Genomic DNA, 13,298 nt, shown 5'->3' on the forward strand with positions numbered 1-13,298 from the left:
GCCCATGCTGTGTTGAACAAGGCATGCCTCCCTTCAGGACAGCTCTTTTTCCTGACCTTATACTGTAACTTGGCTCCACGCAGCAAACTGATGATATACTGTAACTTAGCTGTAACTGTAACCATGCTTTACAGTAATGTAGCTCCATGCAGCAAACATAAATGGAACATGGAATTCAAGAGTTTAAAAATAAACTGCAGGGAGACCTAAGCCTGCTCTTGTTCCCAGCCCACCAAACAGGAGCTCCCTAGTGGAGTGCTGAGAGGCAGGAAAAATCAGCGTAATGCTTGGATCATAGGGTGAAAAGAGCTTTTCTTTTCAAGGGCGGGAACAGCTGGGCAGCAGTCTGTAGCTTATAAATCGTCAATGGGCCAGACCACAAGGTAGACTCTGTGTGCGGTTACGCTAACTCAGGTAACATGAATCACCGCCAAACGGTGGACTCTAGAGCAGTGCAGGTCGGGCACAGCTTTGACAGGCAACTGAATGCATGCACTGTACATGGCCAGTCTATGTATGGTATATATGTAATGTATGCAGACTGTATATGACCAAAACAAGCCCTAGTGTGTGTTGACTCTCTCAATAGAATATCCAGAGAGAGGTTAACGCAATGCTATTATTTTCTGTTATTCTGTAGTACAATCTTTAATACAAGGATTGGAATTGTACTGTATCAATATAAAGACAAAAATGGGGGACTGAGATGAAGCTTAAACCAGAATACAACAGAATCCTATAAATGTATAAACAATAAAAACACACCAGGCACCTGTTGTAGGCAGTAATTTCCTAAATTATAGGCAATGCATGGCATACATAGACACAAATATCATCCATAAATAGGATTAATTGTAACCATAATTTATCTGCTTTCCTCTCCAGATGAGCCAAGGAGAGCTGGGCTGCTGCTTGAGGGAAGAGGAGCTGAGTTCACAGGGACATGCGGAGTGCTGGGGGTTTCACTGAAGACAGACGCCAGAACTGGTACAGCTGCTTTTACCAGGCTTTCTTTCCTCACACCTCACAGTATGGTGGGAAAAAATTGGGGTGGTTAATTCTTTATTCCTGTGACTCTGTGAAGAACCTTCTAGGAGCAATCCAGGTGCATGCATTTAATCAGTGGGCCATGCATCATTTTGATGTGAGAGAAGTTATTCCTAGATGTGCTTAGATGTTCATGGTTATTGATGCTGACGTGTGGCTAATTAGATTTACATTGCAAATCCGGCCGCTTCCGAGTGGAAAAATCAGACTGCACTGTGACATTTCCTTTCTGTGAATCATCGAGAGTCTCTGTTTTCTGCTGTCCAGATCAGAATGGGAAACTCTGAAAGCCAGTACAGCATTCAGGGGCACAAGTGCAGCAGCCTTGCGGTCCCTGGGAAACATAAGCCCTACTCCCTGAGGTTCCGCGCGGCCAAAGAAGAGGTCCTGTCCCCGCACGGCTGGTGGAGAGGCGGGGCTGTGGGTTTGAGTATTCGCTCCAGGGCTATAGGGAGGGGCTGCCTGTCCCAGCACAAGGGCTGCCAGCCCTACGTTCCCCGTCACTATGACTACGTCACCAAGGGCAACAAGGCCAGCCCCAACGGCAAACTGCATCGCAGCTCTCCTGAATTGTGTGAGCAGGGTGGGGGACTCCTCCTGCCCCCAGAGAACGGCTATCACTACCGCAGCAGTGACCCCAGGTCCAGCGGGCAATGGGATGGCCATGCTCTGAATGGGCAGCGGACGCCCGAAAGGAGGTCTCTGTCGAGCCTGGCGGAGGAGAGACGCAGCCCCAAGGTGGTCATCAAGAAGGACGGCACCCTGCGGGTGGAGTTCACCAACAGCACCAGCGACAGGCGGGTTCTGGACGACTCCGGCGGGCCCGTGCAGCTGCTGAGGTTCTCGCCCACCGTGGAGTCCACACCCAGCCTCCCGGGCGCGAGCCGCACCCCCGAACCCCCCCAAAGCGCGTCGTCCACCGACCCCACCCTCAGGACGAGCTCTCTCGGGTCAGACTGCTCCTGGTATGACTGGCCATGGGGGGACGGGGCGGAGCCCGGCGACGGTGACCCCGACCCCGACCCCGCCCTCTCTCCCGGACGGCCCGCGGAGCGCTGCGCGTGCGGACAGGGGCGGGTTGGCCACTGCTCGTGCCCCACCTCCCTCCCGGACCTATACAGGGACCCCGCCGTGGCCGTCACCTTCCCCGCCTCCAGAGACCTCCGCGCGCGCTGCCTGGATGCCCGCCGAAACCTCCACCGCGCCTCCTTCGTGTCCGTCCTGGACGTCCCGGCCGAGGAGGAGTGCCCCGAGGCCAAGGAGTACCTGTCCTACACCCTGCCCTGCCGCAAGGCCCCACCCCGCGGCCAAAGCTCCGCCAAGAAGGACCCCATGAGGGGCCGCCTGCGGCGGATCAGCGACTGGACAGGAAGTCTGAGCAGCAAGAAGAGGAAACTGCAGGTAAACGGGGGAGCTGGGTTTCTGTATTCTCTCTGTGTGGGTGTGTGTGGGCCTGTCTCAGATCTGTCAAGGAGCTCCAACAACAGCCTCCTACAAGGCCTGGCCAGGGATTATGATTTTCCTGATTGAGTTTGTAAACTAGCTTTGCGTTGTCTGTTGCTCTTGAATGTTACAACCTCACCAGAAACTATTCCCATTTAGACCTAAATGTTCCTGTTCAGATTAAGACATAACTCTCAAAGGTATGTGACAGTAGGCAGCCGCTTCAAGAAGAAATTTATAGGAAGAAACATAAATTATTTTGTTATTGCTTCACCTTAAATCCTCGCCAAGGTAAACGGTACAAAAAACCCGAATCTCAGCTGAGTGATCTATTGTACAGCTCTAAATACACATGCTGGCACATCCTATCACTGGAATGAATGACCCCTCCAGAGAACTAAACAGAAATCACTTGGGAAGAGGACCAGCTAAAATGAAATGAATGCTAACTTTTTTTTTTAGGGCTGACATTTGAGTTGACTGTCCCGAAGTGATCTATTACCTGACATAACTGGCGTTAACTGATATTGATAGTTAAGTCAACTGACATAACTGATATTGACTGGCATAATGCATAATTGATATCTGTGGTCATTTGGATGGATATCTTGATCTGTCATCATATAGATACATATCTAGACAGCGTATATGTGTTGATTAGGATTGATAGTGGTATCTGTGCTGATTTCTGAGTGCCGTGGGAACTGCCTGGCTTTTTCCAGGCTGGAGAATGTGGTGTCCATGCCACGGCGTTTGTGTGGACAGCTTTTACACCACAGGGGAGCCCCACTTCTGGCATCTCGCCGGTGCTCGGCCAGGGCTAGCCAGCTTCCCGGCCTCGTTAGGGAGGGCCAGAGGAGGAGGTGTCGGCCTGACGGGCCCTTGGCCCGAGCTAACCTCGGCGACACGCCACAGAAGGCATGCGCCACATCACCAGGAGTGCAGGAGCACAGCTCCAGCTGTCAGAGAGGGCTCACAGGGTGTCCTAAAATGAAAAGGGACAGAGATGGAGATAGGGACAGGGATAGAGAGACAGAGACCATGAGGCCATGGTGATTGTGATAAGGGCTCCCCTTCTAGGGCTGTGGCTGGTTGGTGAACCGAGAGCAGGTGACCCCAAATTGGACACCTCGCAGATCCATGCTGTACCCCATATGGGATCCCAAGCTTGGTTCGGCTGGTAATAAAAACTTCATTTCGCTTGCAGCTGTATATCAGCAGAGGTATCAAGTCTGGAATACGAATGAGGATTAAACGAGGATAGGTCCACCCGTTTCAGATGTTATATTAACCCGAATAAGTTATTCATGAATATGCGCTGGGGGACCGGGCTGCGAATCCAGGATTGCGGAATCTAGTTCACACTACCAAGTTGTTTAATGTTCACAGAATCATGTATTTAGTAAAATACCAAATATGTTTATATTCGGTTAAATACAGCAGAGAAAATAAAAATAAACCAAAACCTCTTGGATTTGGAAAAATTAGAAATGATATTGTAAAACAGCTTCTCTATGTTGGAGGGGGACGGTTGATTATGACATTAAGCCTCCAGTAGCATTAACCATGGTGTTGATAAAAGTACTGTATAATCCACTGCTGTATGTCTGTCTCATTTTAAAGGATAGGTGTCAGTGCCTGTAAAGTGACACTATAGAGGCATGAGGACTGGAATAGCACAGATACGTGCTGTACACAGAATTACAGGGACACCTGTGACTGAGATTGACAGGTGTGGTGTGCTGCATGTGGATGGAGCTGCAGGAGTTCTGAAAACAACCTGGAACACTGAGATTCCTCACAACAGCAAGGCAGCAATCAAACTCCTGATAAGGTTCTCGGGCCTGCACCAGTTATCAGCCATCTTACTCAGCCATGACCTTTCTGCTTTATGATGGTGGACCTGTTCCTCGTGCAGTTGTTTACAGTTTGAAAAGCAGTCTGCTGTCCTCCAGGCCTGGGTGCTGGTCTCGTTGCAGCTTACAGGAGTGACATAGCTCTGCATTACGCAAGGAGCTCTCGGCCTCCCATAAGCTGCTAACAGACTGGCCCCCAGACTACAGTCTTCCCCTACTAAAGGTAAACACTTGGTTTGCAGTAGCGTAATAACCTTTGAGCTGGCACTGCATTGAATTTTTGCCATAAAGTGTAATGCAGTTCGGGAAGTAAATGGTGCGCAGCGCATGAAGTTTGCAACACATCTGATAGATGGGCCATGTTATCATGCCTGTGTGTGCCAGTATTTCGCCGTCTTGATCCGGTAACCTGGCCCTTGGTGTTGTCTTTGGTTCGGATTGAGCTTGGTGAATTTGGTGGGATCGATCCTTTCATCAAATGTGTCTCCTCTGCACAATTACCTCCAGTATATTTTCTATGAAAGGAGGCAATTGGAGGTATTCAGGGTTTTTTTTTTCCTTGAACTCCTTTTTGTTAATGTTTACATTTTAAGCAGCTTTCTTGATAGATTATATATAATTAATTGTTTGATTAACTGCTGGAAGACCTGCAACAAGTAATTAGTGGAATAACAACTTAATCCTAATTAATTACCAAGTATAATCTGTACTCCTAATTTGTGTAAGTACTGCAAATGAACAAAAATAAATGGAGTAATCCCTTTGCTTTGATTGCTGATTTTTCCAAACACAACTCCAGCCATATTCTAAAAGGATTTACCCTTCTGTCATTAGAGAGCAAATCCAGATCACTGTTCAGTTAACCACTCAATTGCACCTGACTAAAAAAAGCCATTTGGAGCAAGCACTTGCGTGTGCAGTGTGTTGCCAAGAGCAGGTTCAATAAATATTGGTTTAAACTGTTAAATACACCTAAAAAGCCACCTGAGGATACAGTTTGCCTAAATGTAGATTTGTCAGGTTTTTAAACCTCAGGTGTGAACTTAAGCGTAACAATATAGGAATTGAATCTACACTGAGGTTTTTGAATGTGATAAGAATAAAAGAATTTAAAGCATTCAGCAAATTCCAAATTAAATTTGGAAGAGAGGTATGGGTTTTGAGTGGAACAGCACAAGTTCCGTTTAGACACTAAAAAGGATATGTTAACACGTACCACATGAAAAATGCCATCATTGACCATTTAACTGAACATATTTCCATGAATAATGCTCAACTTATATAAAAGAGGGTTAAAATGCTCTCAACAAATACATCTCTCCTTCCTTTGATGTAAGTTGTCTCGGTGCTAATTGAACGACCCCGGGATTTCCTCTCTGTCCTGAAGAGCCGGCCTCCACCTCCATGTGAGGCTAAATGTGGCCAAAGAGGCGTTTCTTTATTTGGGTCTTACCTTTGAAAGGAGGCTGTCTTCTCAGAGAAGCTGAGATGTCACTTTCAATTAGGTCCGCCTCGGTCTAATCTTCCCGCTCACTAGTTAGCATCGTAATCTGTGAGCGTGCAGTAACTGTTATGAATGGAGGGCAGTGAGCAGTTGCTGCTCTTCGGCTCTTCTCTTGCTAGCTCCATAATCTGTGAATTTGCATTGGAACACAGCTTTTATGAATGGAGGACATGTGTGAACAGTAGCTGTTCATTGGCTCTTCTCATACTAGCCCGTTAATCTGTGAATTTGAATTGGCACACAGCTTTTATGAATGAAGGGCATGGCGGGGCAGAGGCTCTTCTTTGGCTCCTCTCTTGCTTGCCTCATAATCTGTGAACTTGCATTGGCACAGATTTTATGGCTGACGGGTGGACAGAGGCTGTTCCTTGGCACTTCCTCATTTGAACTGCTGCAGCTTTATGCAGTTGGGAGGTATGGGTCTGTACGCTGAGACTGTTCAGGGTTGTGAAATACACAGGGATTTGGAAAAAACTTTGCAGCCCTTTTTTTTGTAATCCAGAGAATCATCGTTTCCCCTGCGGCATATAAAGACCCCATTAGTATTCATAATCCATAACTCCTGCCTCTAGATCCAGCAGTTAACAAAGCAGTGAAAGAGCAGTAGAAGCAGTTGACAGTGCTTTGCTTTTTTCATTACAAAATGCTGTATAGTTAAGTGGCATTACTCAAGCAGCAAGAGAGACTTAAGTGTCTTCTGGGCTTGGGTTCCAGCTGAGCTCTGAATGACCCAATTGGAGCAATTTGGGACTTTACTGGCTCGAGCAGGGATGCGTGGCCGGGGGTTTCACAGTTTGACCACTCTTGGAGGCCCATAAACCCTCAGGAATCACACTGTCCTCTGGGCCATGTCTGGCCTGGTGTCTGGACCCCATTAGTTCTGAGACGTTCCAGGCCATGCAGGCTGCGGAGGAGGCAGATCCTGCACCTTCATCTCAGTACCCCACTGACCGCTGGGGTTTACACTGCTGCTTATGTCTGTCTTTCAGAAATTCCCCAGGTTCATTTACAGCCCTTATGTTCAGTTGCTCATGTTGGCTATTATTTTTCTCTGAGTCTGCTTCATCCACCGATGACTGGGACCTGTCTATAATTGGTCTGTCCTCTTATTTCCACTGTCTTGGTGTGGCCCTTATCCCATGAATGAAAGTACTCTGATAAATTTTGCCTTTGTTTTTGGGCTTTATTTGTCAGGTTTTTAGTGTAGCTCTTCACAATACAAGGCATCCTCTGGCTTCTGGATGGTGTTTCAACAAAATTGAGTTGTAAAACTTATGTTTAACACACTTTGTGAGACTTATCTGTGAGACCCGTGTTGTCAGATTTGTGTCTCCTGCGTCGACTACAATTGGTCGGATTTGCTTTTATTGGCCTGTTGGGGGCTTTTATTGGCCTCCACCTCATCCCAGTGCTTTGGAGCGCTGGAGTGAAGTGCGGCCTTCCCTGAGTGAAATACTGAGCCCCAGCCTTTTAATGAGAACCATCTGCTAGAGAGGGAGGCAAGAGGAGGGTCACCAGGGCAACGCATTGATGACACATGTTTGAAGGACACTTGCCAGGATGACCCAGGGAGAATCGATACACTTTAATTTGAAGCACCGGTAGCCTTTAATTTCAAGTAATAAATGCAGTTCTCTTGAGTGCCCTAGAGAGATTTGGAGCTGAGTCTAAGTAGAGGAACTGGAGAAAAAGGAGCTTCATTAGATTCAGTCAACTCATTCAGTTTAATGAATGTACAATCTGTGCGTCATGTTTGCACCTGAAAAAAGGTAACTTTTGAGCAAATACTAGAGTAATGTGTTGTTGTGACTGTGGTAGTCATGCATGTGGAGATTCAGTACAGATCATCTGAGATGTACAGCAGCAGATTTGTACCAGTCTCTGACCTCTGACCTCTGACCCCTGACCCTGTCCCTGTCCCGCAGGAGTCCAGGAGTAAGGAGGCCAGCGAGTGCTTCGACAGCGGCGTGGACGGGCTGACGGCCGACACTAGCTCCCCTTCCCAGGCCTCCAGCCTGCTGTGGTACCCAGGGGCCGGCCAGGCCCCGCCCACCCGCAGCGAGTCGGCCAGCGCCCTGCACGGCAGCGACGCACTGCGGCAGAACATCTACGAGAACTTCATGCGCGAGCTGGAGACGGGCCGCAGCAGCGGCGTGGAGGGCCAGGAGCCGTCCACCGGCACCGAGGACACCAGCAGCGACTCGCTGGGCTCCCTGGAGCAGCTGGACCTGCGGTTTGAGAAGGAGCAGGGCGTGGTGCGCAAGGCCGGCTGGCTCTCCTTCAAGCCCCTGCTCACACTGCACAAGGACAAGAAGCTGGAGCTGGTGGCCCGACGCAAGTGGAAGCAGTACTGGGTCACACTCAAAGGTGAGGACGGTGGAAGTGATGTCACAGTGGGACGTTGAAGAAGTGGTGCCATAAGAGTGTGTGAAGGAAGTGATGTCATAATCGGACATGAAGGAAGCGATTTCACTGTCTTTGGTCCTCCTTTGGTCTAATTTGATGTGAAAGGGCCCTTTTAGCATGTAGTGTACAAATTGATTTTGCTAATCAGACATTAGCGTTGTGCTTTCCCATGTGCTTCAGCTTATTCTAAGCTGACGTGGATGAGGTAGCCACAGACGTGGATCTGTGGCTACCTGACTCATTGATCTGTCACTCCAGTCTTGCTTGAGACTCACTCGGTTTTGCTACTGTTACTTACCCTGTGGCTAAATGAGCACACAGTCTAACAGACAGTGCCAATTACTTGCACAGGAGATGTGTAACAACACTAAACAAAGGGAAGTATTTTTTCTCACAGCATGATATCTTCAGTTTAGTTCATTAAAATAATCTATCTCGGTACCAGTGACATAGTGCTTACATTGAGGCAATTGCTCTTTTTGCTTTTTCACCTGTATGCAGTAACTGAAATTATTATAGTCCTTTTTGTTTAACCTGTAAGTGTTTTTTTGTAAAATTTGAGGTTTGTTGTAAGAGGTACTAGAAGATTGTTTGACAGGAATTTCTTTTGCCTGATCTCTTATTTTAGGACTGATCACAGCCTGACTGGAGAAATGTCCTAGGCTTCTGTATTGTGACAGGCCGTTATGTTTTGATTATATTTGCTGTTGCCTGATCTTGTACTCAAAAGGCTTCAGGGTAACTATGCAATTACAGGTGGTAATGAGAAGGCAGGTAGTCTCACCAGCTTGGGTTGAAACTGTGACTGTCAGTGCTGTGATATCAGATCACACCTCTGCACTGAGCTGTAAGTTCACCCCCAGTGAGATTATCTGCCTTTGGGCTCATTTTTGTACAAAACAACCCCAGTAGCAGTTAAAGAATGGAAACTGTGTTCGTTCTTGCATATCCTCTTGTATCTGACGCCATGTGAACTATAAATTCAAAGGGAGCACGGCAGTGACATGCTGTTGCGGTGAGTTCTGGTTGAACCCATTTTCCCAGTGCTCTTCCTGTAAAAGGCTCTGCGTATATTTGATCCTAATACAGAGCATATTTGACCAGAACTCCCAATATCATGGTCAAACTCCCATTATCAAGCTTCCACTGTCGGAGTTAAACTCTCAATATTATTGCCAACCTGCCAATACACCAATATTATGGTGATACTCCCTGTATTTAGATCATCTGGAGATGGAGGCATATTTGACCCAGACTCCCAATGTCATGATCAGGCTGCTAATTTCACGGTTAAACTCCCAGTGTTATAGCCGTCTGCTGAGGGAGGCGGTTGGCACGCGGTCCCTGATGTGAAGTGCCCGTCTGAGGGTGACGGAGGAGAGGGCACGGTGGGAGTGTCCATCCCAGACAGGGGAGTGGCCTGTGGAGACAGAGGAGACTATTACTCATTACCTGACTGCAGTGAACCACAGAGCCACCACTGTCCTGCCAGACAGGGTGACTCAGTGCTGCTTTAATGAGCAGCTGTCGCCTCGTATCCTTTGACTTTTTCCTCACGTGGCGGTACACTTGCGATCTCAATTCTCAGCTTCTCGCTCCCTGGTCCGTCACAACCGAGAGCGTAAGTCTGAAACGTCACACTTTGCTCGGTTAAAACTGCGCAGCCTGTTTCTGCACGAAATAACCTGCTCACCCTCATTGTTTTTAAGGTGTAAGAAGTGTACGACCTTTGAGTTCCTCAGTTCGTTAAGCATTTCCCGTTGATTTGCACCTCTTTAATTTTGGACGTTTGCTTAATAATCCTTTTCTGATTTAATTAAAGCTAACCACGACCTGCAACGGACTGGAACGACTTTGCAAAGACTATCTGTAGCTCATCATGTTTGGGTTGGTGTCCGTTAAAAGCCCATGGGTGTATGGGACAGTGTGACAGACACCGCGAAATGCTTCCCTCTCGCTCCCGCCAGCATCCTGTCAGAGCCTCTCCTCTTCCTGTCCGCCCCTAGGCTGCACCCTCCTGTTCTACGAGACGTACGGGAAGAGCTCGGCGGAGCAGGATGCGGCCCCGCGCTACGCCCTGCTGGCCGAGGACAGCGTCGTGCAGTCGGTCCCCGAGCACCCCAAGAAGGAGAACGTCTTCTGCCTCAGCAACTCCTACGGGGACGTCTACCTCTTCCAGGTGCGTCACGTCACATGCTCTTATCTACGTACAGGGCAGTGGAGGGGCGCCTGATAGAAGTTTCCCATTAGTGCTGATCTAGGACCGGTTTTCCGGTTTAGCTTATAATGGTTAATGTTAGAATTGTGGTTGGAGAATCTGATCCTAGGTCAGCACTCATGGGCACTGTTTGCCTCCAGTTGTATTGGGTGGGGCGTGGTCATGGTTCAGTTCAGGTCACCATGGCTCGTGTGTGATCTGAGAGTTCTCTGTCGCAGCGCCTGGCTGTTCCCTGCATGGCTGTTGCTCTTGGAACATGTTGTCCCACCGTCCCGTAACCGTCCCCTTTTCACTGGTGTGCGAATGGCTGGTGACAACCAAGCAGAGCGATGAAAACCAGAAGGTGTTGCTTTATGGGAGTATTTTTTAATTTCCTTTTGCAAAATGTCACACGGCTCACGCGTTAAGCCATCCTGATTTCACTGCAGCTTTTTGCCTAATCTGCCACGCGGGCCGTGCCGACGTGTCAGCGGCTCGGATCCAAAGGCTGTAGGCTGTTGCCAGGTGGGAGGTGGAGCAGGCCAAGCGTATAGCAGACCTGGCAACCTTGACTCCACTTCCCCTCCTGGCTCACTCACTCTCACGGTTGTGAATCGCGTAGGACTTTGTCCGTTACTTTGGGTATAAATATAGCGCTTTCTCCCCGCGGGCCGTACGCCCGCCTTCGAGAGGGAGTTAAATTTGGAAAGCGGTCCGCAGAGGAATGAGAGGGGAGAGCACGGTCCTCCAGGGGGAGTCGTGGGTGCGCATCTGTTTCTCTGCTGTTAGCGGCTGACCTCCGTAGCACTGCGGGAAACAGGAAGTGCGTCTGTATCATCTACATTACATTATTACATCATTGGCTTTTAGCAGACGCTCTTATCCAGAGCGACGTACATCAATTACAATTACAGTTTTTACAATATTATCCATTTATACAGCTGGATATTTACTGAGGCAGTTGTGGGTTATGTACAGCAGCAGTACCCCAGTGGGGAAATCAAACCGGCAACCTTTTGGTTGCAAGGCCTGCTCCTTAACCACTGCGCTACACTGCCGCCCCATCTGTATTTAACATCCTCTGTGTACCGACCTACCTCGGACCTCATGGGGAAAGAACCACGGTAACAGAACCAGGAGAGAACCACAAGAGAACCGCTTCTGCACGCACGGGCGCCCGATTGGATGACGCGAGACCGCTGTCCCTCCCTCTCCACAGGCGGCCAGCCAGACGGACCTGGAGAACTGGGTGACGGCCATCCACTCGGCGAGCGCCTCCATGCTGGCCAAGCGGCAGGGGAAGGAGGACACGGTGCGGCTTCTCAGGAGCCAGACCCGGGCGCTGCTGCAGAAGATCGACATGGACGGCAAGATGAAGAAGATGGCCGAGCTGCAGCTCTCCATCGTCAGCGACCCCAAGAACAGGAGGGCCATCGAGAGCCAGGTGAGCGCTGGGGGGGGCGGGGTATGCTGTGGGTGGGCGGGGTGTGCTGAAACGGGGCGGAGCCTGGCTGGGTGTGTCCCCTTGTTGTTGTTTGGTTTGAGGTCTGAAAGCAGTGTATATGACAAGGGACACTGTCTTGGCCTTGACATCACTCACACATGCTTTTTCTGCTTTACACTTGCATTATTGTCATTTAGCAGACAGTCTTTTCCAGAGCAACTTACACAGGTTACAGTTTTATCCATTTATACAGTTAGGTATTTATTGAAGCAGCTGTACCTATTGAGGCAACAGCAGCGTTCCGGTGAGGAATCAAACCGTTCAACCTTTCAATCAGCAGTCTTGCCACTGTGCTACATTGCTGTCCCCTTCTAGTATGACTGTAAAGATGTCCACACACACATACGTGTGCACATACATACATACATTCCCATGTGCATTTCCACGTGCATGACCATGTGTGCGCGCACATACACATACACATACACACACACACACACACAGCCATGCAAGGTATGCCGCCCCTACATGCTCTCATCAATTGGTATTCCAGATGTTTTGCGGCTAGGAGCTCCTTCAAGGAATTACCCGTGTTCAGCCCAGAGAGAGAGGACTAGATGAAGTCATGAAGTTGCCAGGAGCAAAAAATATTTTGTGCAAGCGCCCACACCAGCGGAGATACATTCTGCGGTCTCTCTATAAACTGCCCTCCTCCACCAGCAGCCCTTATGATGAGTAAATAAAGCAGGATTTATGGGGCGGTGATTCAGGCTATCCCGCCCTGTGGCCATTCTTCCTGATTAACGGCCAGGAAACTGATCATGTTTCTTTCTGAGGGCGAAACAAGAGATCGGCCACGGTGACTGACCAGACACGAAAGACCCGCCAAAAACCAAAGTCTCTGCCCCCAAGTTCATCTAAACATGTTGCCGTTGCGCTCTTTTTGACTTCAGATCCACTCAGACTAAGGTTGAAAGCTTAAACAAAATTTCACTTATTATTCACTTATTGCTCCATTTTGTCTGTATCAAAGTTTTATTCCAGTTAACTGTTCTTTCTCAGATATGTGCTGCTGCTGCTGCTGTTTCCTTTATACCCTAGTTTAGTGTTTAAGGTGGTATCCTTACGGTTTGTGTTTCGTGCTCTAGGAGTGCTTCTGTTGGTATCCCTACAGCAATCTTTACAGTGTACAGTAACATTCCTGTGGTAATGTCTATGGCAGTATCCCCATGGCAGTTTATGGTAGCATTCCTATGGTAATATTCCATTACAGATACAGCAGCAGAGCCTGGCACCCACACCCACCAGAGTCGAGTTCCTGTGTTGTTCAGCTGTCTGTCCTCGCTCCGCTCCTCGCTGCCTGTCTGTGACCTGTTGTTGAAACGCTGTCTCTCTGCTGTT

At 48.7% G+C, this 13,298-nt stretch overlaps 1 protein-coding gene across 1 annotated transcript in view; it reads left to right on the plus strand.

The window, feature by feature from the left end:
• The window catches only part of tiam2a (TIAM Rac1 associated GEF 2a), a 56,189-nt gene that overhangs the window by 2,963 nt on the left and 39,928 nt on the right, over positions 1-13,298 (plus strand). The window contains exons 2-6 of the mRNA XM_036541595.1: positions 886-987; positions 1,315-2,448; positions 7,776-8,217; positions 10,263-10,435; positions 11,673-11,897. Coding sequence (XP_036397488.1) covers positions 1,321-2,448; positions 7,776-8,217; positions 10,263-10,435; positions 11,673-11,897 — 1,968 coding nt within the window. The 5' untranslated portion in view covers positions 886-987; positions 1,315-1,320. The remainder of the gene's footprint in view (positions 1-885; positions 988-1,314; positions 2,449-7,775; positions 8,218-10,262; positions 10,436-11,672; positions 11,898-13,298) is intronic.

Source organism: Megalops cyprinoides, chromosome 12, assembly GCF_013368585.1.
Source record: "Megalops cyprinoides isolate fMegCyp1 chromosome 12, fMegCyp1.pri, whole genome shotgun sequence".
Classification (NCBI taxonomy): domain Eukaryota; kingdom Metazoa; phylum Chordata; class Actinopteri; order Elopiformes; family Megalopidae; genus Megalops; species Megalops cyprinoides.